We start from the raw sequence: 27,254 nt of genomic DNA on the forward strand, positions 1-27,254 counted from the left end.
AAGAGTCTCTCCCCACCTTTCCTGCAGCCCCCTTTGGGCACTGGGAGCCGCTCTCAGCTCTCCCCGGAGCCTCCTCTTCTCCAGGCTGAACAGCCCCAGCTCTCTCAGCCTGGCCTCACAGCAGAGCTGCTCCAGCCCTCTCGTCATCTGCGTGGCCTCCTCTGGACCCTCTCCAACTGGTCCATGTCCTTCTGATGTTGGGGGCTCCAGAGCTGGACGCAGTACTCGATGCGGAAGGCAGCTGAAGGAGGGGGATAAATGAAATGCAGGGATTTCTCCGGGCGGCAGAGATTTATTGACTCCCCTGGGGATTGGCGGAGGTGCTAAAGGTCAGCGCTTACGGAGGAAACCGGGCTGCTGCACACCCAGAGCAAACAGGACCGGCCGACTTGGGTGCTTAGTCAGCACCCATGACATTCTTGTTGCTTTAGAAATACCGCCCGCCTTTCCTTGCTCAGCTTCAAGAGATCGGGTCAGGGAAAAGAAACGTCGAGGGTGCAAGTGGAGTTATAGAATCACAGAGTGGTTTGGGTTGGAAGGGACCTTCAAAGCCCACCCAGTCCAACCCCCCTGCAAGAAGCAGGGACATCTCCAAGCACATCAGGTTGCTCAGAGCCCCGGCCAACCTGGCCTGGAATGTTTCCAGGGATGGGGCATCCACCGCCTCTCTGGGCAACCTGGGCCATTGTTCTATAACTTGCATTGTAAAAAATTTTTTCCTAATTTCCAATCTAAATCTACCCCCCACTATTTTAAAACCATTACTCCTTGTCCTATCACACCAGGCCCTACTAAACAGCCTTTCCCCATCTTTCTTGTAGGCCCCCTTTAGGCACTGGGAGCCGCTCTCAGCTCTCCCCGGAGCCTCCTCTTCTCCAGGCTGAACAGCCCCAGCTCTCAGCCTGGCCTCACAGCAGAGCTGCTCCAGCCCTTTTATCATCTTTGTGGCCTCCTCTGGACCCTCTCCAACTGGTCCATGTCCTTCTTGTGTTGGGGGCTCCAGAACTGGACACAGTACTCCAGGTGGGGTCTCACCAGGGCAGAGTAGAGGGGCAGAATCCCCTCCCTCGACTGCTGCCCACGCTTCTCTTGATGCAGCCCAGGATGTGGTTGCCTTTCTGGGCCGCAAGCGCACATTGCCTGCTCATGTCAAGCTTCTCACCCACCAGCACTCCCAAGTCCTTCTCCTCAGGGCTGCTCTCCATCCATTCTCCGCCCAGCCTGGATTTGTGCCTGGGATTGCCCTGACCCAGGCGCAGGACCTGTTACGGCCAAAGGAGTTTGGTGAAGGCGGAGGGGAGAGGTGGGGAGCAGGCGGAGGCTGGGGACGCAGGAGGAGAGCGGGGAGGAAACTGCGGGGGCTCCAGGACTGCGGTCCGCACCGCAGAAGGAGGCACCTGCCAGAGACGTTGCTTTAGATAACGTCTGGCGGCATGGGGGACGAGTCCCCGGGTCCCCGCGGGAGGCTGGGCTCCCAGGTCAGCAGCTGCGCCGTCGCGGACAGAAGCCGGCTGTGGACCCGGCGGCCTCGGGGACCTGCGCGCGCGGCTGCGTGAAGGCTGCTCACGGTTTCTGACCTGTGACTTTGAGTTTTTTAGGACGTTCTGGAACACTAGGGAAGTTCTGGGGGATGGGAAAGCACTAATGAGAGGTCAGTAATTAAAGGGAGACTTCTTAAGGCTCTATCAGGCTGTTGTCAGTCCCGTAAAAAATAATTATGTGGAACTTCATTAGTAGGAAATTAAGGGAACACGGAAGAGTTAAGGTCAGCCAGCACGGTTTTAGGGGAAATAGAATCTGTCAGGCAAGGCCGGTATCATTTTTCAGCAGGATTATGAGCTGGAAACAGACAGCTTTGATGCACTTGTGTTGGTACTGCGTGCTGGTTTGATTAATAAATTAACACGACACAAATTCGGCACGCTTATGTCAGTGACTGGCAAGAATCAATACATTTTTGTGGAGAGGCTGTCAAACGGCACAAAGCTGTGTGGCACCAGATAACGAGGGCAAGTCGCGGGCTGCTCGGTAAGCCGGACACAAGCAATGAATATTCGTGGGAAGCTGACCAAATGCCGTACACCCAGCGACAAAGGACGTGGCTTTTCTTACGGAATGGAAAGTTTTATCCCGGACGGCAGCAACCTGAAAAGGATTGAAGGTGAGGGTGGGTAATCAGCTGGCCATCAGCCTTGGCGAGACCCTGTGGTCCCGGCGCAGCGCTGAGGAGGAGCGGAGGGATGATGTTCTCTTTGTGCTCGTTACGAGAGCCACCGCTCTGTCCGCTTCTGGCACCCACAGACCAAAAAAACCTTGAGATATTGTAGTTTCCACTAAAAATGCATCAAGGGGTAAGTTATGCCACAGAGTGAAGGGCTCCAAGAACTCGGTCAGCCCAGCTGATCAAAGAAGAGGCGGGTTGATCCCAGACCTCAGGACCATACGTGAACACCAAAAACTTGGTCACAGCAGACTTTTGACCCTACCAGGCAAGGATAAAAAGAGATCTGGGGTTGAAATGTGAACCATTGGGAACCATTGGGCCAGGTGGGATTTTCTACGGCATCAAAAACTTCACCAAGTTTTTCTCTTAAAAATACACTCGGATTTCACCGCAGATTTAGAAGCCACTTGATGCACGGAAAATCTATGGGTGGTGCTCCTTAGAAGGTCCTCCTGCGTGGTAGTGATATCGCTCTCCTTCCCCATTTCCCATGAATATGGGAAATTTATGGATTTATGGAAACAGTTTTGATGCTTTTTTTTCTCCATGAAAAAAAATGTGATGTTTTGGTGGAAATTAAAAAAAAAAAAAGACTAAAGTTAGACTAAAGTCTTTAGCAGGGCCTGTGGCGATAGGACAAGGGGTGACGGTTTTAAACGAAAAGCGGGTAGATTCCCGTCCTGAGAACGGGACCCTTCCAGCGCCGTTTCCACAACACAAAGTAAGAACAATAATCGCCAGCCACTTTCGAAGGAGGGAGCGGCACCGGCAGCCGCAGCGTTAAACCTTGAGGAGACCTTGACAGCCAGGACCGTTTCTGGGGGCCAGCGGTGTTTTTTTCGGAGGAAGCTCTGCTGTGTCCTTGGTCGAAGACATCTCTCGGATTACGCAGCTCGGGGGGGACGCACTGCAGCCCAGCAGCTGGTGGGACATTTTAGGATCAAGCTGAAAGGTGGTTTGGTGTCAGCGGGGAGCTTTCTTTGGGACCACAGTCAGTGCCACCGTTTCAGGACAGGGGTGACGTTGTTTATGGGACCGAGGGACAGGGTGGGGCAGGCGGAGGGGACGCTCATCCCTCGTGGGGCAGGGGGACGCCTGCGCTCGGGGCAGTGACACAGATTCATTCCTGCTGGCGTCTCCCCTCATGGGGGTGAGAGCAGCGTCACTGCCAGGGGGATGTGTTCCCTCATGGTGGGAGTCGCTGCCGTGGGGTTGTGCCCCTTCAGGGGGACAGCACGAGGTCCCTGCCATGGGGCTGAGTCCCTTCACGAGGGAGGACACTGGGTCACTGCCATGGTGGCAGTGTCCCCTCATGGCGGGTGTCACGGCCATTGGGCACTGTCCCCTCACAGGGGTCCCTGCCATGGTGGCAGTGTCCCCTCATGGGGGGTGTCACGGCCATGGGGCGCTGTCCCCTCACAGGGGAAGACACGAGGGTCCTTGCCATGGGGCTGTGTCCCCTTATGGGGGATGTCGCTGCCATGGTGGCTGTGTCCCTTCAGGGGGGAGGACAAGGGGTCCCTGCCATAGTGGCAGTGTCCCCTCATGGGGGGTGTCACGGCCACGGGGCGCTGTCCCCTCACAGGGGTCCCTGCCATGGTGGCAGTGTCCCCTCATGGGGGATGTCGCTGCCATGGGGCCGTGCCCCTCCGGGACACATCGAGGCCGGGGGGCCGCGTCCCCTCAGGGCCAGGCCGCCAGCGGCTGCCATGCCGCCCCCTCCCCTGTGCGCAGCGGGCCGCCGCCGGAGGCCCCTCCCCGCCCGGGCCGTGTCCCAGCGCCGGCGCAGGCCGCGCCGCGGCCCGCCCGCCCTCCGCACTACATTTCCCGGCGTGCCGGGGCCGGGCCGGGCCGTGCGGAGCCCAGCGGGCGGCTCCGGTGTTGGCGCTGCCGCTGCCCGGGGCGGGGGAGGGCCGAGCCGGGCAGGGCAGGGCAGGGCAGGTGGGTCGGCTGGGCTCGGCTCGGCTCGGCTCGGCACGGCACAGCCCCATGGAGCGGGGGAAGATGGCGGAGCTGGAGAGCCTGGAGACGGCGGCGGAGCACGAGCGGATCCTGCGGGAGATCGAGAGCACGGACACGGCCTGCATCGGCCCCACGCTCAGGTGCGGCCGGGGCGGGGCGGGGCGGCGGGGCCCGGGGGCGGGGGGCTCGGGCCCGCTTCGCCTTGCACCCCCCCGCCTCCCCAAAACTTTGAAGAAATGTTAATTATTATTATCATTATTATTATGATGCCGTCTCCGAGAGGTGCCCGCAGCCCCCTGGCTTCTCCCTGCCCGGCTCCCCGGGAGGTGGGAGCGCCGTGAGCGGCGAGCCCCGGCCTGGGGCCGCTCCCTGGCCTGGCCCGGGGCCTCTCCGGCCCGGCCGCGGTGCCAGCTCCTGCGGCCGGCCCAGCCCCGGTCCCCACGCCCCGGCTCGGGGCCTGCAGCCCCTCCGGGAGCTCGGGGGGGGCCCAGCCCGCTGCCCCCGGCTGGGGAGGGGAAGGGCGCAGCGAGGCGCCTTCCTGCCCTTAGCCTGCAACCTGTCAAAGTTATTCTTGTAAACTGTCCCCCTTCTTTTTTTTTTTTTTTTTTTTTTCTGATTTATGTCAATTTTGCGAAATAACCCGTGGCTAACTGCGAAGCCGTGGGCACGGCTGCGCTCGCCGTCCTGACGGTGATAGAGTTAGTGCCTCTGATTGCTTAATGGATCCTTTGTTCTCCAGTTAAGCATCTTTGCCCAGCGGTTCTTGCCTTGTCCGTCAGCCGGGAGAACCCCTTGCTTCGTCCGCGTTGTATCCGCAGGAGCGCAGAGGGATGTAGCTGCCAGCCCAGGAACGCGGCCCGGTCGCTTTTCCTTTTCTTTCCGCGAGTCCGGGTCTGGCGTGGCAGCCGTTCAGGTGGTTCTTTGTGATGCTGGTGAGCGTTTTGCAGCAGCGGCTTCTGCGGCGTTGTTAACCCGAGAGATGCGGTGGCTGGCTGTTGAACCGAAGCTCGTGTCTCAAGAGAAATCACCTGATTTTGTAGAAAAAAATTATGATATTTTGGATAAATTATACACATCCAAGACTTGTCTTTGCTAGCCAGACCGTGTGCTGTTAGCATCGCTGTCCTGGAAGAAGCCACGTAATGGATTTGGCAAGCTGAGCCGCCTCATCCCTCCTTCCCCCTCTTTGGAGTGAAACAGAAGTTCCCCAAAGAACTCCGTACCAAAACCAAAAAGCATTACTCGCAGCGCTGAGCGTGCGCGTTAGCCTCGGGAAGCCTGACGGCACGGCTGGGGAGAGGATATTTGCTGCTGATTGTAACAAAATTGATCGTTTGGGGAAGGGCAGAGGTGTGTTACCAGAAGTACTCTGCTTCGAAATCTAACCAGCTGCGTTCCCGCAAACGGAACCTGGGCGCTGAGCTGTGTTGGTTTTTGGGCGAGGGGAGCAGGGTGCCCTCCCGCAGGGCAGCGCAGGCGGTTTCGCCTTCCTCTCTCAGCTGCGCTGCGTCAGCCCGGGACGCCTGGAAATCGCAGCGCCAGGTGGGAGCGTTTGGGTGGGAACGGGGCTGGGGCCTCCCGTCCCACCCCCTCCACAGCGGCCCTTCCTTTCTTTTCGTTAAGTTTTACAGAGCCGTGGTTTTAAAAGATTCACGTGGCCGTCTGTAAAAATGAACGCGTTTAGGCTGTTTGACCCGCAGTGCGGGCAGGACATTAAAATGGGAAAGCTTCTCATTTGCGGAGCGCTGGATCGCTGTAGGGTCGCCCTTTTCTTTAGTTGTTCTGGCTTTTTTGCAGTTTTCTTCCCGAAGGTCTCCAACCTGTGAAGGTAAACTGAACGGTGGGAGATGCTGAGAATTTAGATTTATTAACAAAACAAAACAAAAAAAAAAATGGTTCGAAGGTCTGAGAACTGCCAGAACAAAGAGTGTGGGTGGGTTTTTTTTTTTTTTTTTTTTTTTTTTTTCCTCCATTTCATAGAACTAAGTGCAGCTGATCTTGTTTCTCAGTGTTAAGGTTAGATGAGGAGTTGGGCTTAGTGCCTAGCTTTGTGTACACGCAGAAGAAACACTAATAAGCGTCTGGGGCAGAGAAGGGTTTGTGCTTTGCTGGCAGTAACTCATCAGGAGTATTAGTAATGATACAAGCGTGACCTGGTCCAAGGATTTTTCGAGCTGAAACTAGACCAGCTCAGGGTAAACATGGTGTGCTGGAGAGTCCGGAAAAGAGGATGATGGAAACTTTTTAAAGAAAAGGTGACTCATTTCTTGTAGGCATCATGGAAGAAATGTGTCTTCAGGAGTCGGGCTGGCTTCCCTTCTAGGAACGGTGATGCCAAAAGGCGGTACAGAAACGGGCCGCGCTGCCGGGCTCCTGCTGCCGGCGAGGGCTCGTTTGCAGAACTGCGCTTTTATCAGCTTCTGCCTCGGCAGAGCGAGAGGTTCCCGCTGCGGCCGCTCCGCGCTGTCCCGGCGCGGCGCTCGAGGCCGAGTTGCTGTTATCGGAGGGTGACGGAGGGGTTAAGATGTGAAATTCAAGGTCCAACCGATTCATCTGTCTGGGTGGGTTTGTGTGCCACCCATCAGGGAGAGCATTTTCTGTTAGAAAAAGAGCAAGTGTAGTAATTCTTGCCCTGGGGCGGGGGAAGGACGAAATGCCGTCTTCAAGTCCCTTCCAGCCCCTGTTTTTCTGCTCTGTTCTTGCTGTGATTCTGGGAGTGAGCGGCGTGGACCGGGGCTCCATTGTGCCGGGCGCTGTGCAGATGTGGGACGAAGCCTCCCCTCCTCGGGGAGAGGGATTTCATTCTAAACACGAAACGCGAGACCAGGGCGTGTGAGGAAGCCTTGCAACAGCATCTGTGTGATGAGCTGTGCCAGTCTCATGTCCTGCTATGCCAGTGGCTCCGATGCCTTCAAGGTCTCGTCTCTCTTTTTATTTTTTTTTTAATACCTGATGGTGGATGCCATTGTGTTTGAAGGAGGACGCCAGGCGAGTTCAGCGAGTCTTTGTGGGCATCCCCTCGAGTCTGCGATGCTCCCGAAATCAAAATAATCCACTTCAGGATGTCTTTCCTGCTATTCAACCTCCACTAATTATATCCATTGCTCTGAATTCCACTTCCTTCTGCTGTTCTAATTCCTCTTTTTTTTTTTTTTTTTTTTTCCCCTCGTGTTACACTTCTTGATTTTTGCAGGGTATTTTTAGATCCCCTCTCTGTATCTAGGCTTCGAAGAATCGCTTAATTCCGCGGGATCAGATAACCTTCTAGGGGAAAAGGAACCCTTTCTTGCTGAGAACCACCTCTTGGCTGAGCTGCGACACCTGAGTGCTCTAATTTTTGTTACACTCCATTGACCCATCCAGTTTGTTGCTCTTCAGTGAGCTTTCTGTCTTTCTGTCCCCTTCAGCTTTTTTTTTTCTAGTGTTTTTTTTTTTTTTTTTTGTTGAAGTGATAGGAAGCTGGCAATGGACGGTCACATTCCAGCTGCGGTCGGTGTAAGCGAGGACGGACGCCTCTGTGGTTTCTAACCAAAGTTACCCTTTGTGAAAAGCGCTGTCCTGCGCTCTGCCAGCTCGCACAGCGTTTGCTGCTGGGGACTGTGTAACTTCGTCCGCTTCTCCCTGTGCTCGGCCTGCCCTCGAAGGGTGAGTCCCTGTGATCACCTGAATTGCTAATCATTTAAAAAAAAAAAAGTTATCTGTCCCTGCAGGTCTGCCACTCTCTCAAACCCTTTTCCTGCTCGTGGAGATCGGAGCAGCTCTCTTTTCCCCAGCGTTCTAACAGGGATCGTTGCGTAGTGCCGAGTTATTTTCTTGGGAGCGCAGTTGTTGGGAGCGATGGATCGTGCTGCGTCTGTACCTCCGCGCTTGGTTCTCCCGCAGCGAGCTGCTGGGAAGGATCAGGGTTTCCAAGTGATCCCTCTCCACAGCTGCCTGATTCCCGATTTCGTAGTTTGTTATTCTGCCAGCTTTTGTGTCATCTGCAAATTATATCATCAGTCTCTTTTCTTTTTTTTTTTTTTTTCCTTTTCCTCTTAGATATATATTTGCTTTCTAGATCGTTCCTTAGTGGCTGAGATTTTATTGGTGTTGTTGGGACGTGTGCCCCTTTAGAAAACTGGGAGATGTTGTATCTCAGACGGCAATTAATCATCCAGTCTGCTTCTGTATAGAACTGTATTTTTAATTGGCGTTTCATATCTGTCTGCTAATTATGTGTGTTTGGAGAGATTACAATGTTGTTTAACCCAGGAATGAAATTAAGCGCACTTGATAGCGTCGTGTTTCTGCTAAGCGGCTTTTGACTGGGATTAAAGCAGGACTGTACTTAAACTCTGTCCCTAAATCCTTTCAGCTCCTCCATGGCTGTGTCTGGCTGACCTGGAACTACCTGGGCGACCCCTTTACCGTGCTTATTTTGGGATTCTGGGTTTTCTGGCCTGAATGCTTGACAGAGGACATTCTCCTATGGGACTAATGGCTTTAATTAACCTCATCGGAGCATCACCTTCGGTCCTCCTTCCTCAGGCTCTGGCTGGCTGCGTGGGGACACCCCAGCTGGATGCGCGGGAGCCAGAAGCGCTGTTGCTGCAGCCCACCTTGCTGGCGTTGGTGGGTGCTACCCCGGGTCCGGGCTGGAGCGATGTGGTGGTACAAACAGCAGCAGCTTGTCTGAGGTCCTGGCTCCTGAGCCAGCGCTCATTGCCTGGGCGGAGGATGTTCTCTCGTTTGTTTTCTTCTAGAGCTTCAAATGGAGCTGAGCTGCAACTGTTACAGCCCTGTTCCTGTGTTGTTGAGGTTTTTGGTGCTGAACTTGGAAACCTGAGGCTTTGCTCTTAGACCTAAACTTAGGGATGAGGTCTAGCAAGTGCTGGGGCTCTTGCTTAGCCTCTCTGAGCTCCCCAGGGCCTCCTTAGCTGAAAGCTGTGGTGTTAGTACAAGCCTTTTGGTAAACCTGGTCAGAAAATGGATCCGGATGAAAAATCACCCGGCTAAAAAATGTTTTTCTTTAGTACAGCTCTGCTCCAACACGTTCTGCTGTGTGGTGGCACAAATACTGGTTCCAGCCCAGGGAGGAGGTTGCGAGGGGATGGGAGTGAGGGACTTGGGGATGGCAGAAGCCAGAGATTGAGCTTTTACAAATCCAGCAACACTCAATGAGTCTGTCCAGCCAGCCACCAACCTGCTGTCGCTCCTAGCCCGTAGGCCTGGGCGTTAATGTGGGCTGGGTCAAGCTGCCCGCGGCTAAGGGCACGTTGCTTCTCGCGGCTGGGGCTGTGAGGCGTAGTTGGATGGGCCAGTATTGGCTTAAGCGGTTTCCCCGTCTTTCGTTTGCTCCTCCCAAATAGCGTTCACGTGGGCGCTGAGACACGACCCTCCCCTTTCCCATCTCATCCAAATTATTTTTTCAGCTGAATCCGTTCATCCCCACTGCATCCTGGGCTCGTTGTGTGGCTTCCCAGCGTCTAGACTGGCACAAGGGATTTGGCGTCCGTGAACTTGGATGTGTCCTCCTTCAATAAGCTGCTTACAGTTTCCTCACCTGGCAGCTTTACTTGATTGAGGAGCGTAACTGGTTTACGGTGGGTCGGATGAGCGTGGAAACCGTGCGCAGTAAGGAGCAGCAGTTGGAGTTTTCTGGGTTGGGTGCGAAGAATGAGGGCTGGCCAAGCTGGTCCTAATCTTGGCTTCAGTGGGTGAGATGAGGATAAGGGTCTGCGTTACAGATGTGAAGCGAGGAGTTACGACAGGCGTCTGGCTTCACAGCTTCCTTAGTTGTGTTTTGGAGCGGGGCAGCGAAGATGGTACGGTGTCCTTCTGATCGCTCTTGGGACCACCTTTGCTGGTGGTGGGGGGATTTGTCCTTCAGCTGAGCCTGCCTTGCGTGAGGAGGGGGGAGGACACTGGATCAGCTTTGGGATGAAGTGGACCTTCTTTAACACGTGCCAGTGCTGGCTAAGAGCGCCTTCTCGAGGTCCCAGACGCGGTAAGGATTGAAGAGCATCTGAAAATCTTACACAGTGTCTGTAAAAATCCCCTGAGAGCATGTGAGAACTTAAATGTAACAGAGTTCAAACTATACTGAAGAGTTCTCCTGACCTTGCACCCTTCAGCTTTGTCGTATGCCGGCCTTTGCCTTGGCTCCACGAGTCCCATCTCTACAAATCCCATCCCTTGCTTTACGTACGGTAATTCGTGAAATGCCAACTGCCAGCAAAGCAACGCCGTGAAGAAATAGCGCAGCCCGTCTACCCGCTGGCCGCAGAGCTTGCTCAGGAAGCTGCTTGTAACAACTGTAAATTGTCTGCTAATGGAAGCCTCCCAGGATCTTTTGAAGCATCTTTCAGCCCATTCTCCTGCCACCCAGACAGGGAAAACGCAATCTCCCGAAAATGAGCCTGGGCCTCTGCTCATATGTACGTAATTAAGCGGCTTTTAAAAGCCGGTTCATTGCAAGACTGGAATTATATTAGCGTTCCCCTCTGCTCAGGCTGATGCTGTTCAGCTGCAAGTTTTCTGTTGCGGAGGGAAAAAAAGTATCGGCAACTGCTGCTGTGAAATAATCTGGTATCAGCGTTAATGATCCGTCGGGAGACGGACTGGTGCGGCGCGTCAGCAATCTCTGCCTGGAGGTAGGCTTTACTTAATTGTCTCGGGTTTTATGGATGCTTTCTCGTTTGCAGTGCTGAGGTTCTGCGAACAGCTTTGGGATGGTGGGTCCTTGTCGTTCCTGTAACATCCTTTTTATTTCAGTCTGCACCCTGATGCTGTCTGAAGGGAACAGCTTGCGAGAATGCACTGCTGGATTATTTATAGCTTGTATTTTCTTGGTTTTTCTCACAGAAGTACATCCCTTTCTGGAATTTAATGAATCGCTGTTGAAGGACAGATTATCCAATGCCTGCTCCTGTTCCGTGGGATGTGGTCGTGTGTCTGGGCTCTCGCTGAGTTTATTTTCCTGCTTACCCTCCGAGCCCCTCGTCGCAATAGCGGTGTGTGATAGCAGCCTTGTGAGGCAGTCAGCTAAAAGGGGATCCTTCCCTTGAATCTTCAGGGAAAGGCTGCTCTGCTAATCAGTCCTGGTGTCTTCTGGAGCTGTCACTGCGTATGCCTTACTGGTATTTCATCTGGAGCTGGCAGCTGAGCTCATCCTGGGAATGCTCTGCCTGTGGAGGATTGCAGAAAAGCGGCAGCCGGGGGGCTTGGTGGATCGCCCCTCTGTAGGCAGGGTCCTGTGGCTGCTGAGTCCACCTGGGCTGTCCTTTCCGAGTCAGCTTTTCGTGGTTTGAAGGATTTTTGCATGGTAAAAAAAAAAAATTAATAAAAAAAGTCTGTTTAGTCCATGGCTGCGGAAGTCCAATGCTGACTTTCTGAATCTTTTTCCCAAAAGAACAAACACAACCTTTGAAAAAAAACTGAAATGGCTGGGATTGCTTAATCTAGAGAAGACTAGACGGGCACACAATTTGTCTTGAGAGGCAGAATAGACCGTTGAGAAGATGAAGAAAAGCTCTTCTTTCATGACTCTGCGCAGGCTGGGATCTGGACCTCAATTGCAGCAGTGGGGATTTAGGATCGATGCAGGGAAGTGCTTTCTAACTAATAGCTGAGAAAATGATGAAAATGTTTATACTGGTCCCACCAAATGCCGCCCCAGCTCTGAGGGCGGCGAGGAGTCGGTGCTTATCAAATGAGATACAGAGCAAATACAGGCACCTGCTTTAGGGTCTCGCAGTCTGCGCTTTGGAGACGCCTGGCACAGTTTGTACCGGCATTTCTCTGTTCAAGAGCTTCCCATGGATCTCTTCTCCATTAGTGGCTCGTCAGCATTTTACTCTGCTAGCGCTCTCTCCCTGAAACGTTTGACAGTGACGAGTTCTGCAGTTTGTGCGTCGTGTTTAGGGTTTAACGTTGGGTTTTTGCTAGGACAAGGTCTAGGCTGTCACAAAGGATTATGAGAAATGGTAAGGCTCTTCCTTCCAAGTGAAGGTTCTTAATTTGTTCTGTTCTCCTGGTAAAGCCGTTTTGAATTGCTCGTTATCCCTCTTGCTTTTCTTGGTATCTTTTCTCATCCAGCTATCACCTTTTTGCGACATGCTGGAACGATCAGGGTGTGCATAGTGATCAAGACACAAACTCACGTCTTGAGACGTGTGGAGTGGCACAGTGATGTCTTCTGCTTTGCTTTCTCCTCTTTTTTTCTTGCAGCTTGAGGCCTGAGCCAACACTTCAGACAGTGCAGCCACAATACCTCTGGCGTCTCTCCTCCTCGGGGGCGGGAGTTAATCTGGAGTCCCTCGCTGTCGGTGTATTACAAAGGATTTGTCCCCGTTCCTCCCCTGCAAGTGTCCTGCTTTACGCTGCTGACGCTGAGTTTTGTTTGCCGTGTTGTCACCTGACACTGGGTGCTGTAAAACCCTTTGCAGGTTTTTGCTTTGGAGTTAATCCAACCGAATAGCTGTGTGTCCTCTGCAAAATGGCATCTCGATGTTCATCCTCTTCTCTGACCCACTGCAAAACACACTGAACTGAAGGAACACCAAGCATTTGTTTTTCCATTTGAATTTTCACAAAGCTTTCACAATTCACGTGCGGTAGGTTGACCAGATTGCCCTTGTTAACAAGTCTGACTCCTTGGAAGAGTGCAAGTCAATAAGATCCGTGAATGCCACCGAAGAAAATGTCTCCTTGGCCGTATTTTTACATGTTTGCTAACTGTTTCATAAAAAATGCTCCTACTTTGCCCAGTCACGTTCAGGGCTCTGTAGCTTGCAGGATTCTTCACATGCTGCGGAAGCCACTGAAGAAATCAAAACTGCTCTGCATCTTCACTTCTCTCGCGGTAACCACAATAGGTTATTGCCGACACGGGGTTCGTAACGTGCCGTTAGTGTCCTTGAGCAAACACAACTGTTCATTTCACTGGTCTAAGTATCTTCTACTAACTTCTCAGTCCGCAGCAGCAAGAGAATTTTGGGGTAGAAACTCCTTAATCCCATCCGTGGGACGCAGCAAACCATTTCTCCAGCCGCTGTGCTGAAGAAGTTTGCCTGAGAAGCTCCCACTCTGTTGCTCTGGCAGGTTTCCTGCTTCTGATGTTTGAAGAAGCTACAGTTTTTGATGTATGAACTAATTAGCTTTTCACATGTCGGGTGTTTTTTTGGGTGTAGATTATTATGCACGTGTGCTTAGCTTACTGCGATTTGTGCTCTTTAATTTTCCAGAGTTGGAAAATTGTTCTTTTATTCCTTGAAGGTCTCCTCCACTGCTGTCTAACCATGGTGGCTGGGGGAGAGGTGCGTGTCGGTGTTTAAAGCCTTTTTTCATCGTTAGTACACTGCTGCCGTAGAGCACGTAAATATGTCTTTTAAGCAGTTTCGTTGTCACCCCCAAGCATTTAATGCTTCTCACTGTCTCTTAAATTTCCAGCGATAGCTGGACTGGCCGTGATGTCCTTCCAGTGGTAGGTGGTGCTCTGCAGTACGGTCCTCTGCTCATCGTAAGTTGAGTGGGGTCGGTATGCCCCTAGCTCCCCGCTGAACCTTGACTTAATCCGCTTGTGCGGATCAACTGCCTTGTGTGACGCTCACGGCGTTTCCGGCAAGGACGCGTCCAAGCTTCTGGGAAGAGTTTGTCCTGCTTTTGCTGGATTTGAGGAGTTGCCAAAACAACTCTTCTCCAGAGCATGCTGCCACCACAGCAGGTCCTTCAACCTGGATTTGGCCACCGTCCTCTGTCAGCCCTTGCGAGGGCAGGAACCTGGGGCCTGGGTTAATGGTTTTGCTGGGTGTCGTCTTGTCAAGGTGGTCCCACCTCCAGCGTGCCGTAGGGTAGCTCCCACGGCTTCTTGAGAAATCTGAGAATAGGAGTCCAACCTGCTTGATTTCCGCTGGCTGTACCTTAGGAAATAAATCCTTTGATAGAATTTCTAGACGCGGTTTTAGGTCATTGGAAAGAATTGTTTCTTTGTGGTACCCAGCCTGTTTTCGGGTGCCGTCTGTCTTGCAGAAGCGAGGATGCGCGGTGCGCCTGTCTGCTGGAACTTCCTCTGTCTGCTTCCAAATCCGTTTGGTTTGGAAAATCAGCATACGGATAATTAGCCCTCCTGCTGGGCTGGCCGTAGGGCTGGCAGTTTGCTCAGGCAAGACGCACACACGCTGATTTGTGCTCTTTCAGTCTCGGACACAAAGGAGCAGAGCAGCAGGTGAGCAGATCCTCTGCTTCTGCTGCTCCGCCGCCGTAGCTGAGGATGAGGCTGGTCACAGTCCTGCTTTTTGGGGTGGACTGGCGCCTTTGGGATTTTAAACTGTGGGTGGCAGTGACGGAAAGGTCCGGATCTGCAAAGGTGACTGTTTTCTTCCCGAAATCCAGCACGTTAGCAGCCTGTTATCTGACCTGCTTTTTAATGGTTTGCTTCTGGCCTGAACATCCAGTGGGGTGTGAATGCCCCCAGTGTTGTCACTGGTGCGGCGGGAGCACGTGAAATGAAGGGCACCCCGCGCGACCTGTTTTTTCTCTGCCCCATGTCCTCGTGTCGGAGCAGGACGGTCACCAACCTGATTTCAGCGTGCGTGCCCGCTCTGGGTGTGGTGACGTGCCCTGCCCAACGGATAGCAGAGCTCTGAGCGCACGTGTCCTTGCATGCCCCGGCTGGGCGGGGGGGAAGCGCGAGGATCTGCCCTTGGGCGTGTTAACAGATGAGGATTTGGCTCAACAGTTGTGTGGTGAGCTGTGACTTGGGTGTCTTAGACTCCTCATCAGCTGCTGTCCCAGTGAAAGAGTTTCTCATGTTCTTGAAAAATCCAGGACTGACACGCGGAGGTCCGAAGCCTGGGGCTCGGGTGTCCCCGTAGTTGCTGCTGCTCGTTTGGAGATGCTCTGCTTCGCCCTTTGTGCCAAGAGGGCGAGGGCGCTGGTAGAGCTGCGACAACCTCGCCCCTCTCCCTGGGCCAGCCCGCTGGTGAGTCATGTGTGTCCCAGAGGAGCTTTTTTTTTAATTTTATTATTTTTTTTTTTTTCCATCTCAGCACTAAAATAATTCCTTGCCTTCCTTTCTGCGACAAATAAAGCTCCAAACGTCTCCTCCAAGCTGCTGGCTGGCTGCGCTTCCCCCGCGCCGTGCTTTCTGCGGACGCGGGGGCCGAGGATACCGACACTGATGCTCAGCTGTGCGCCTGCTTCCCGAGTTTCGGGCAGAGCAGCAAGAATGAGCAAACAACATCTCCTCCTTAAAATCTGTCAGTGATGTTCAGAGATTTGCCAGGTCTTCCATAAAATATTCACTGAGAAGCTAAGCGTGTGTTTTGGTTTTGTGGTTTGTTTTGTTGGTTTTTTTTTGTTTTGTTTTGTTTTTTTTTCCCTGTGGCCATCCAAGAGCAACAGAAAGGGAAAAGATGAGCGTAAGGAGCATTTTTTCCCCTCTCTGCTGAGTAATGAAGAGCTTGAAAATCAGATAAGTGTCTGGAAACGTGGTGACAGCTCTTAGCGGTGTTTTGGGTGATGGATGTGGCTGTAGGCTTTGCTTTCTGGCTGATGTCTTGAAGCCCAAGGGGATGTGTAGATCTAATCCCCTGGAAGGTGGTACCTGTTAACAGAATATTTTCCAAATGTCAGCATTCATAAGCTAGCCTTTGCTTTCCTTCTGGGTGGGTGATCGTTAGGAGCTGGAGAGAGTAAAGACGATTGAACCATCTCGTGAATCCATTTCCTTCTTTCTCTGACTGACCTGGAGAGAACTGGACACCAGAAGATTAACCAGAGTTTGTCCCCTGCAGCGGGAGCTGCTGGAGGACATGGAGCTGGTGGTGTGGTTATGGTTGTGTGTGAGGAGGAAGGGTTTGGCCGGGGCTGAAGCAAGGCCCAGGAGCGCAGGGCTGGTGCGGGTTATGGGGCGTTAGGTGACGATCTGGTCTTGGGGTGGGAACGGACGAAGCTGCTGGCTTTTGAAATGGGAGTGGATTTACCTGTGGTCTTGGCTTGCAAACCAGCCTCGTGGGGCTTTCCTGCCCGAGTGAGGGGTTGCCTTCAGGAGAAACAGAAACTCCGTGCTCAGCTCTTTCGGTGGGGTTGTATGATCCTAGATTAACCCTTTCAGCTTCCAGACTTCGGGGCTAATCGCTCCTTGAAAGGAGGCTAGAGATCTGCTCACCGTGAATTCTTTGTGGATCTGCTGGAGTCCTTTCTTTTTGAGAGTTTTCCTTTCTTCAAAATGATGTACACCTGTGGAGACCGTCATAAGGACCGTCTCCGTCCTGATGGACTCTTGTTCTTTGCTATCTTGTGATTTTGCTTGTTTACTTGTGTAGACTTTTTTTAATTTTTTCTTTTTTCTTAAGCTTAACAACACCCTTTTGAAGCCATGGAAGAGCATTTAATTAATCAGTAATGTCCATGAAACGTCTATGTCCTCTCATGAAGAACTGAGATCGGACTTGTCCTGATACTTGGCCAAGCAACATCAGCTGACGTGTCTTTCCCGGAGGGAGAGTCTGGGAATTCCAGATGATCCATTTGGGGAAACACGTTTTCCTCCTTAATTTCTTCTAGAACTGAACTGAGATGCCGGAATTGTGTCAGCTAGCGAGCAAAATGGCGGTGCTAACTGTGGCCGCGGGGTTGCGTTGGCGATACCAGCAGGTTTGGAGGGTGGTGTCCATAGCTGGTTCAGCCAGCCAGAAAGGCGGGTGCAGGTACGCGAGCACGTCCGTGCTTGGCAGCGGTCTTTTGGCTACCAACTGTCCGTGCCGCACTCAGCGTTTAATTGCCCCTGAAAAAAAAAAATATTGGTAGGTGGCTCACCTGTCCTCTGCCTCCTGTTCTGAGTAACCCCACACGCTGCTATCATGCTTTTGTTCTGAAAGGTTCGTAAATGTCTGGGCAACTTAATAATTCAAGCTAAAATGCTGTTGCTTCTGGCTTGCATGTTGTAGCCCAGCACAATCTGAGGAGTGTTTTGACCCTAGGACTTGAACTGGTGGTGCAGGGTGGCCTCAGCCGTGAGCTGTGTGGGCTCCGAGGGCTGCCCTTCACGAGGAGACGCAGGGAGCTTGGCTAGCTCGCCTTGGGAAGCTGTGGTCTGTGTTGTGGATTTTCTTCTGCCCTGGGTGCTCTCACTGCGGCTGAATCAGTCTTCCACTTTCAGGTGTAATCCTTCAGAAGCGTTTGATGTTCTTGAACCTCCTTTGCATTGAAGTGCTAGAGAAACCCCAGTCTGAGCTTTGTAGTGACAGGACAAGGGGCAATCTAAACCTGCTGAAAGAGGGTAAGTTTAGATTGGTCGTAAGGAAGATATTTTTTAGGATGGGGGTGATGGGACACTGGCCCAGGTTGCCCAGAGGCGGTGGATGCCCCATCCCTGGAAACATTCCAGGCCAGGTTGGCCGGGGCTCTGAGCAACCTGATCCGGTTGGAGATGTCCCTGCTCCTGGCAGGGGGGTTGGGCTGGGTGGCCTTTGAAGGTCCCTTCCCACCCAAACCATCCTGTGATTCTGTGAAGGAAAGCGACGGAACATAACCCCTTGTAGCGATGGTTGTCTCTGTGATCGCTCCTCAGAACTGGTAGCACAGCCAGATTACAGCACGACACGTTATGGTCCTGGTAAGATTTTTTTTTTTTTGTGGGGACATTTATGTTTTGGACAGGACAAACTGGAAATGGGAGTTACCCAGTTTGTCCCGTACTTGTCGTCTTTGCAGGCGTGGATTTGTCTCGCAGTCCCTGTGAACGCGCGTGACGCCCTTCAGTCACCAACGGTGCGTGCTGCGGTGGTCGAGGCTGCCCGCCGGCAGCGGGGTCGCACAGGCAGGGTGAAAATGAAGTAATAGCTAATTAACGCAATCGTGTTGTACCTTCGTGTCTGCCTGCTCCTGCCCACTAGCAGGATTTTGTAGTGAGATGATGTTGTTAAGAACAAGGTTTTGGTTTTGAATTTCTCTGACGTCTTTCCGTACACTCTGTACCGCGTCGGTCCTGCTTGTTTGCTTCTGGGTTCGGAAGCAGCGACTGCAAATGAGCATCGCTGGTATCGCGCCACGAGCTGCTGCGTGCCAGGCGAACCTGCCTGCGCTTCGCCGAGGAGAGAATTCCCAGCCGGGTGGGTGACGCATCCACGGGTTGCAGGGAATGTGCCGGGCGGTTGTGTTTTTTTCCGACAGCTTCGGATGTTGTTGTGAGTCTGAGTAGAAAGTTAACTCTTTGCCACAGAAATCCCCAGCTTTTTTATTGTCCTTCTGCAGATCTGCTCTCTGTTTATTTGTCTGCGCTTTGGTCTTCGTGTGTCCATTTGTTTGATTATTATTATTATTATTTTTTTTTTTAAAGTAAATATAGAAAGTCTGAAGTTAATAACAAAATACCCTGGGAAACACGATCTCATTTAATTCCTCTCGAATTCTCCCAAATAATGGAAATCCGTGCGAAAGAACCTTGAAATAAAGTTTTGTTTTCTTTTCCTTGAAAACAGCTGTGTGTTGGCGGTGCGGTGAGGTCGGACGCTGTCTTTCTCATGACTGGATCCAGAGTGAAATGCCCTGTAGCTGGGATGCGGAGTGCAGCTTTGTTTGGACTGCAGGCTCGTTTCTTTAGGTTGCCCTTCCTGAGAAAAAATTGTGTCTTGTCCAGGACAAGATTTTGGTCACACAGGTTAAAAGCGTAATCACTTTTTTTTTTTTTTTTTTTTCTTGAGAATTTTTAGTGCTGATGCTGAGATTTGGGTCTGGTACAGATTGACCTGAAGTGGAATAAGCAGAATGCTCGGAGGCTAACTAATCCAAATTGGGCTAATTAGGCAGCGCTTTCATCTTTATTGGAAACTCTGAGGAGGATAAATGATAATTGACTTAGGAGGGCAAAATATGAAGGATGTAGGTGTCTAACTGCCTGTTACGCTGCCTGGCTGTGCTCTCAGTCTTTACTCTTTAAAAGGTAAAGGTAGCAAACCCGTATTTAATTACAGACATGGGAAAACCGCGCTGCGGAGGCTGGCAGCAGTGGCCAGGACAGAAAAATAAATGGAAGCTGGAAATAAAAGCAGGAAGTGCGAGTTGAGATCCAGCCTGGCTCAACCCAAGTGATGTTTGTTTGAAAAATGACTTGCCTCTGAAGACAGAGCGTACACAAAAAAGTAAAGCTGCCTGTCAAAAAGAGAATGTAATCCAAACCAAAGAGCGCGGATGGGAACCGAGTGCTTGGAAGGTGCTGCCGGCAGGGAATTTCTTGTAGGAATCCAGTTGCTTTTGTGCTTGCACCCTGTGTAGCTTGTGATACGCGCTGGGCGTGAGGATGAGGGGTGTTCCCGCTGCTCTGCCCGCCGGCTCGGTGCTGCGGGGCTCGGCACGCTGAGCAGTGGGCAGAGGGCCTGGGGAGAGGGGAAGTCACTGCTGAAAGGTGGGACAGGGTAGGAGACAGGTCCAGGGGAAGGAAACCGCCTCCTGAGATTGAGATTGCCTGAATATTTCACGTGCTAGCTGAATGCCGCGGTGTTTATAGCCCCCAAATGTCCTGTTTGCTGTCTCCTTGTGCTTCCAAGCCTCGGCGGAGAAGATGCTTCCTCCGAGCTCCGCGGCCAAGCCCAGCCTCAGCGACAGAGCTCGTGGCGAGAGCAGCAGCCCTGCCCGGCGGGTGACTCCTCATCCTCCTGGAGCGGCAAAACACGGAGCGGCGGAAGCAAGCTGAAGCTGCTGCTCGGTTTGAATTGCCCCCAGCTGTTTCTTACGTGTGTTTTCTCTGTACAAAGTAAAGTACACGTGCGTAAATTCAAAGACAAGTGTGCTTCGCTGAAAGGCTGTGATGTTTTTCACGCTGGAGGAGAATATACTCGGCTAACACGTCTGAAGAGGAGAGCGCTGTGTTTTGTTGTTCACACTGTCAATAAGCTGTGTCATTAGACTCTAAGGAGCAGTCTGGCGTGTGGAAAACACTCCCCAATCTGTAAGATTGTAAGGTAGGTATGTTTGTACAGCACTGGGCAGCACGGGGATCGCTCCTCCAAACGTGCGCAGCGTGTTAAGCAACAGGTGCAGTACTTATGCATCACAGACATCCATATTCATAGAATTTCTGCGGACTTGGTTATATATTAATTAGGTTTCTGAGAAATCATTATCATAAGTTTCCTCCCAGGACAGGTTATTCCCCGGTCTCTGCGTCCATCTCGTGTCTGTGCCCAGGGGTCTCAGTCTCTCTGGTGGCTGTTCTCTCCTCCTCACCACCGTGTTGAGCTGCCTGGATTCAGACCTTTGTCCTGCTTTGTTCTTGCTGCCAGGGTGGTTTCTTGCTGACTTATCTTTGCTGGTTCCCAATGTCCTTGGTTATTCCACCCTATCACTTGGTTCTAAACTTCTTAAGCCCCCTTATCTTGGTCTCAGCCGGTGTGTCTGTACCCCCTCAGGGTGTTCCCATCTGACTTATCTTAGCTCTTGCCGGAGCATCCTGAAAGTATCTCGCTATGTTAAGTTTGTGACTCCACTGTTCTTTCTCTCAAGGTTAGCAAATCATTGATCACTATTTATCAGCTCGATTCCTTAGTATTAATCCCTTCTTTCAAGTCCTGCAATGGCTAGTTCAAAAAGTGGAGTGTTTCCGTCCTGCATCATGTGTGTGACACGTGAGGGTGCTTTAACGGGTCTCCTCTCGCGTCTGGTGTCTGCGACGTGCTCAGGGGGATGCTCTGCCACAGGGCTCGCAACTGCAGCTCTGCTGAGTCCATTGAGAGACGCAGCACTCTCGGCTCCGCAGGCGGTGCGAACATCCCCCTTTTCTGCTCTGCTTCCTGGGAGGACTGGCATGAGGAGCCCTGGGACTTGACGCTATGAGGTATCTTCAGTCCTCCCTATGAATCTGATGAAGGTTTGACGCTAGCATCTCTACAATCTGCAGCTCTCCCCTCGGCCAAGAGAAATACAACCAGGCAGGGGCTGCGCAGACGCTCCAGCCTGGCCGCGTTGGTGCGAGGACCGAAGGCGTCCCAGGGGTGCTGATAGCACCCCATCTTCACGGGTCTCTGCTGAACTCGCCAGCAGTTACCGTCTCCCGTGGGAGGATGTTGTGACCTGACCATCCGCTCGCCGGGGAGCGCACTGAAAACGCGATGAACCCTGTGATAGCTGCTGGATTTTCTTTGGGAAATTAGAAATGCAAGCTGGTTTGGGAAGGTAAAATACAGAAGAACGCTTCTGTGTTGTGGGTTTTTTTTTTTTTTAATGTGTTATAGAGGAGCGATTCGTATGTTCAGTGTATGACTGGCCAGGAGTTTTGGGGAAAGCTAGCTCTCCTAGGTGAGGAGGGGTAACAGGAACAGATACATCGCCATGCAGAAGCTGAAAAATGCCACGAAAAACCAGCGACTTACGTTGGCAGAGATGCAGAATCAAAATGTGCTGTATTTAGGGTAATTGCGTTTTGGAATGTTTTCTCTGAAGGATTTTAAAAAAAGTTTTAAATAGAAGATTTGTGGTCTGCCTGCCCACCGTCTGGCAGGAGGGACAGAAGTAGGTGTGTTTGGCAGCTCGCAGGCTGGGCCGCGTGCTCGTTCTGGCAGCGTTGGTAATTATTGGTCTGTTAATTTGTGGCATTCGGGAGGTGTCAATTAAACTGAGCACCAAGGAAATTCAAAGATAAAGCCGTTGTGCATGGGAGCTGTCACTGGGACGTCTGCGTCAGGTCCTTGGGACCCTTCACTCACGAAAAACCTCAGCTGCGTCTCTTCTTTTGCGGAACCTGTTTGTGCTTCCCAGCATCTCTCGGAGGTCCACGTACGAGATCAGGTGGAGCGACTCTCCTACGCTGTGGCACAGGAACTGTTGAAGTTCAGAAATAACTGCCTTTCTGGAGCCAGTTGGTCTGGCACCACTGAACTGCGCATCTGAGGCCGGCGTGGAATGATTTAGTGAATGTTTTGTTTCCTCTTCCTTCAGAAGGGTTTGGACACAAGCGGAACTGTTCAGTCGTGACTGATGGCCTCCCTCTTGCTACTGAGTTCTATATACGCAATGTTATACAGCTGGATTGTTGAATTTCTGCTGCAAGCCCTTCATAGGAACACTTCTTCCCTCTCTTTCCTGGACACCAGCCGTTTTATTTTTATTTTCTGAAGACCTTGGTGGGGATGATTCATCAGGTTACTCCGTAGCATTGCCCCTCCTCGTTTGTCCTGTTATTTGTTTAACGGAACTGGTCGGCAAGTTTTTCTCCCACTGCAAATTTTGTGGCTTCCAGCGGTTACACACAAACCTCCTATCCACTCATGTTTATCTCTTCTGGCCTTTATCCGCAGGTGCGGCAGAGCATGACCTTGCTCTTGGCTCCGGAGGTGCACTGTTCCCACGTGAAATTTCGGTAGACGGGGATGTTTCTCTGAAGTCCTCCCCGTCCTTGTGTTCAGCCCGGAACAGAAGCTGGAGGGCTGTTTTTCACGTAGACAGACTTTCCTCTGCTCTTTAATGAGCTCTTGGCGTGCTTTTCTGAGCCTCTGAACGTGGATTGTATTTTTAGAGCAGCTGATGCTCGAAGCGGCTACAGCCACATAAAGATAATTCCTGCGTCGCGATCTTAGCTGTCTGAGCTGGCTGGAAATAGCCGTTCCCAAGGGGTGGGCGAGGAGCGCGCGTGTGCGAGGGGCCAGCTCCGTGCAACGGCTCTGGTGACCTGCGGCTCCATTCGCTTGGGAGCTGCCTGGAGAGAGATCCCTCGACTGGCATCACAGTGATCTGAACTAAACAAGGGGTCCTCTCAAAGCCTTGAAACGTGCCATAAATTCTTGAGTGTGGCCAGCAGGGCGAGGGAGGGGATTCTGCCCCTCTGCTCCGCTCTGGTGAGACCCCCCTGCAGCGCTGCGTCCAGCTCTGGAGCCCCCAACATCAGAAGGACGTGGAGCTGTTGGAGAGGGTCCAGAGGAGGCCACGCAGATGCTGAGAGGGCTGGAGCAGCTCTGCTGTGAGGCCAGGCTGAGAGAGCTGGGGCTGTTCAGCCTGGAGAAGAGGAGGCTCCGGGGAGAGCTGAGAGCGGCTCCCAGTGCCCAAAGGGGGCTGCAGGGAAGGTGGGGAGAGACTCTTCAGCAGGGCCTGGTGTGACAGGATGAGGGGTGATGGTTTTAAAATAGAGGGAGGCAGATTCAGATCAGATATTAGGAAGAAATTTTTTCCACTCAGGGTTGGTGGCACACTGTCCCAGATTGCCCAGAGAGGCGGTGGATGCCCCATCCCTGGAAACATTCCAGGCCAGGTTGGCCGGGGCTGTGAGCAACCTGATCCGGTTGGAGATGTCCCTGCTTCTGGGCTTTGAAGGTCCCTTCCCATCCAAACCGTGCTGTGATTCTGTGATGGTGCGAGGCACCCGTTTCAGCTGGCTTTCCCACCCGAAGCGTGCGAGCTTGGAATGGGTGAAAGGGCCGAGTCCCTCTACAAGCTGAGAAGGTGGGACTCATAAATAGTTGATTGTCCTGATCTTATCAGGAGCCCTATTTTTACACATCCTGTGCTGTGTGTGTGATCTTTTTTAAAAAAAATTTAACCAGCGTACTACGGTGTTTTTCGCCTTGCCCACTTCCCAAACAGGAAAAGTCAGGGCTTTATTTTTTCCTCTCGAGGAAGACATCTAAACCGCTGCTGCACGACACCCCTGTTTTGACAAGCCAAAGGTGTAAATATGTGAGAGATGGGGTTTGGCTCTTTTAATCTTCATGTGGGATGGGACTTGAGGAAATCTCTTGTGCAGGAGGTTCATAGATCTCCCTTGATGGTTGCGATCTGCTCTGTTGGCTTGAAGGCGAGTTGGCTTTGCAAGCTGATCTTCCCGGGGTAAATCCCTGGGGATAAGAGGGTTTGTCTGCCGCGTAGGGTGATGACGTGTGTCTGGCAAACTGCTCTTCTCTTGGGGCGCTGCTGGCTTAAATCACTCTTGCCCAAAAGCGTTGTGAACCAAATGTGTGGAAGGTGTGTTGGGAGCAGACAGAGATGCGGAGGAGATCCCCTGTTCTGCTCCAGCACCCCTTGCCTTCCACGATAGAGTGGCACACTGATTTAAATCCCCCTGAGGAAATATTTTGTGTGAACTCTGTTTGGGCTGGGGTAGGTGTTTGTGGGTGCGGTACCTTCAGGACGATCCCCCAGCTTTGGGAATCGCCGGGCTGCTCCGTGTGTTTGTGAAGGAGGTGTGATGACCACGCTAGCCCCTCCTGGATGGAAACGCCTGGGTCGCGTGATAACGAGCGGCTCCGCGGCCCCGGGGCTGAGGAACAGATTTAAGAGCCCAGCATTGCACGTGGTCCATCCTGTACGGCTCGCTGCTGGAGGCACAGCACCCTGCGAAACAGAAAAGCTTCGTGCGTGATTTCTTTGTTTTCTACATGTGTGGGGTGTTTTTTTTTTTTTTTTTTTTCTTAATTCTCCCTTTGGGGACACTGAGGTCCTTTGAAGCGAATTGGCTTCAGGCCTGAGACATGACATGTTGCCTTTTTAAAATTTCTTTTGTGCTATCAGTTGGACACAGCGTCCTTCGCTTCCTGTCCGGAATCGCCGCGGAGCGTCGCTTTGTTCCCCCTTCCATAGCTGCGTGTTGAGTGGCGCGGGAAGCTGAGATCTGAAAACTTTCTAGGAACCCTTGAGAGGTGCTCCGCGGAGTTTGGGGTGCTGGTGTTACTCTGTTAAATGCCCTGGGGTTTTTTTTAGTGGTGTTCTGTTAAATAACGGCCTGGAGCTCTCTAGGATGGGGAGGGATGAGGTCAGAGCGGTGGCGGCCGAGATGGGGGTGGAAGGGTGATCTCGGCGCCTGGACCAAGGCACCTTCGGGGAAAGGTGTCACAGCAGCAACCCTAAAACGGTCGCCTTTGGTCAGCTGAATAATCTGCTCAGGGCACCTGCAGTGCTCTACGTTACTGCGGCTGTGGCCGTGGTCTCTTAGCTGGATCTCGCCCAGTGGATCTAGAAAATGAAATGATGCGGCTTGCTGGTGAATGCGCTGAAGTCCCGGTCTCAATTTTTGTTTGGCACAGTTTTTAGGGGCATTATTGAATTGAAAACTGCTGACTTGCTGTTATCTTGCTGCCTAATGGTACTGCAGAACCGCGGAGATTTAATTTTTTTCCCTTTTTTTTTTGCCACGCGGGTGGGTTTGCAGCCTTCGGACTGGGAGCTGCTCCTCTTCGGTGCTAGCAGCAGCGAGGGATGGTTGCTCTGTACAGAAGAGGCTTTTTGTAAGTCATGCAATTCCCTGCTTTCTTGCCTTTCCTGGAACAGATTTTGCAAGGTAAACTCACAGAAGCCTTTGTAGGTCTGGAAAAAATTCCCCTAGCAGGTCTGTGTCCTCTGTGTGTGAAACGCTCACGTTAGTTGCCTGCTCTCGGGCCCTGCTGGATCCTGCCCTGGAGTTGAAGCAGGAAATGAAATATTTTCCTCTCTCTTTGCCCTCCATCTCTTGGATTTCTCAGAAGTGTTTTGTTGATGAACCTGTTAGAGTGAGAAACACCGTAAGAAGTATAAATGTCCGTGTACCAGCCGTTAAGGAACGTAGGGTGGTGGTGCTTTGACCCAGCTCTTGAGTTAGCTCAAGTGCTTCTACTCAGTTATTTGTTGTTCTTGTTGCTGAAGGCGCCTGCTTTGCCTGAGGGCTGGTGAAGCTTTGCGGTGGCTGGACGGACTTGATGTTAAATGTGGATTTTTAAAATTGTATTTTATTGTTCCTCCTCCTCCCCGCCCACGTCTGTAAGGCTGTGCTGTGGCGCTGGGAGAGGTGACCCCGAGGTGGTGGCTGATGGACCAGTGATTACAAATCCTCCTTTTCTGCAGCTGTCCTAGGAATCACAGACTGGTTTGGGTGGGAAGGGACCTCAAAGCCCACCCAGTCCAACCCCCCGGCAAGGAGCAGGGACACCTTCCACCAGACCAGGTCGCTTAAAGCCCCATCCAGCCTGGCCTGGAACACTTGCAGGATGGGGCATCTGTAGTTTTCCGGGCAGTAGAGGGGCAGACACCTCCCTGGACCTTCTGGCCACGCTTTTTCTGATGTCTTCAGCTCTTTTTTTTTTTCCCTGAAATGCTACTTCGCCTCCAGGTCTCTTCGTCGCAGGCAGCGAGGGTGGATTTCCCTGCTGGCTGTTGTTCGTGGTAGCCCATCCTGCTTCGCTTGGCTTTCTAAATCTCTGGTACAACTTGGCTCAGCCGTGGAGAAGAGAGCAGGTTATGGGATTTCAGATAAGCTACTGCGTAGTCCCGGGTGTTCTTTATTCAGCATGGACCGTGGACTCGACGCTGTCTCCACCAAGGGCTGCCCTGGCTCGTGTTGGTTCGGGTAGAGCTGTCCAAGGCAGGCGTGGACCAGCGCGTTGTGGCTGCGTTCAGCCTCCCATCCCAACCATCCGAGTAGGGTTGCTTTCGCTGACTGTTATAGGCTCTTTCTCCTTTTTTTTTTTTAAATTAAATTATCTACTGACCTTTGCACAATACAGATCATAAATTCCTGAACCACGGCTGTGACCTTTGCTTGAGGCAGAGTACAACTTCCAGTTGAGACTGGGCGTCTTTGCAAAAGACGCTTTGATGGAAAGTTTGTCTGTCTCGATTCCTTGTTACCTGTGGATTACTCTTACAGCTTGCAAAACCCTGCCTTGTTCCTGGTGGGAATTTCCCCGGGTTCGGTTCCTGAGTGGACAGAGTCCTGCCACTGGAAGCACTATTGGTGGTGAAACAGTAAATAATCTTCACGGGTCACATTACTCTGTACGTTGCCTCCTTTATTTTTTGTCTTGAAGCCCAACAGGTAGTACTTCTCAGGTGACTTGGAGGGCAGTTTATCTGAGCCCTGTTTATTTTGAACCTGTTTCAACCTCTCCTTTCTCTTCCAGTTTTTCAAGTCAGTGTTGCATTGGTAGTGCTACCGCATAAATGTTAAGTGACAAAGACGCACTGTTACGCTGACGGCACAAGCATTATTCGTGAATCAAAACTCCAAGCATTTTATTACAAGCGAAGGCTGTTACTCTCCAGTCTTCTGGGTGATTTTGCCGCAGGTGATGTTCTGCGCCATTCCAGTTTCCTCTGTCGTGTGTCCACAAACAGCCATGCAAGGTCTGGATCC

The 27,254-nt window shown here is 52.1% G+C and overlaps 1 protein-coding gene across 4 annotated transcripts in view; it reads left to right on the plus strand.

The window, feature by feature from the left end:
* Nucleotides 1-4,100: 4,100 nt before the first annotated feature.
* The window catches only part of EXOC6B (exocyst complex component 6B), a 274,450-nt gene continuing 251,296 nt past the window's right edge, over nt 4,101-27,254 (plus strand). For 3 of the 4 annotated variants that reach the window (XM_086747734.1, XM_086747730.1, XM_086747733.1), the window contains exon 1: nt 4,101-4,326. In XM_086747734.1, coding sequence (XP_086603860.1) covers nt 4,214-4,326 — 113 coding nt within the window. In that variant the 5' untranslated portion in view covers nt 4,101-4,213. The remainder of the gene's footprint in view (nt 4,327-27,254) is intronic. The other variant, XM_086747732.1, reaches the window with a different exon arrangement.

Source organism: Chlamydotis macqueenii, chromosome 4 (assembly GCF_036417535.1).
Source record: "Chlamydotis macqueenii isolate bChlMac1 chromosome 4, bChlMac1.mat, whole genome shotgun sequence".
NCBI lineage: Eukaryota > Metazoa > Chordata > Aves > Otidiformes > Otididae > Chlamydotis > Chlamydotis macqueenii.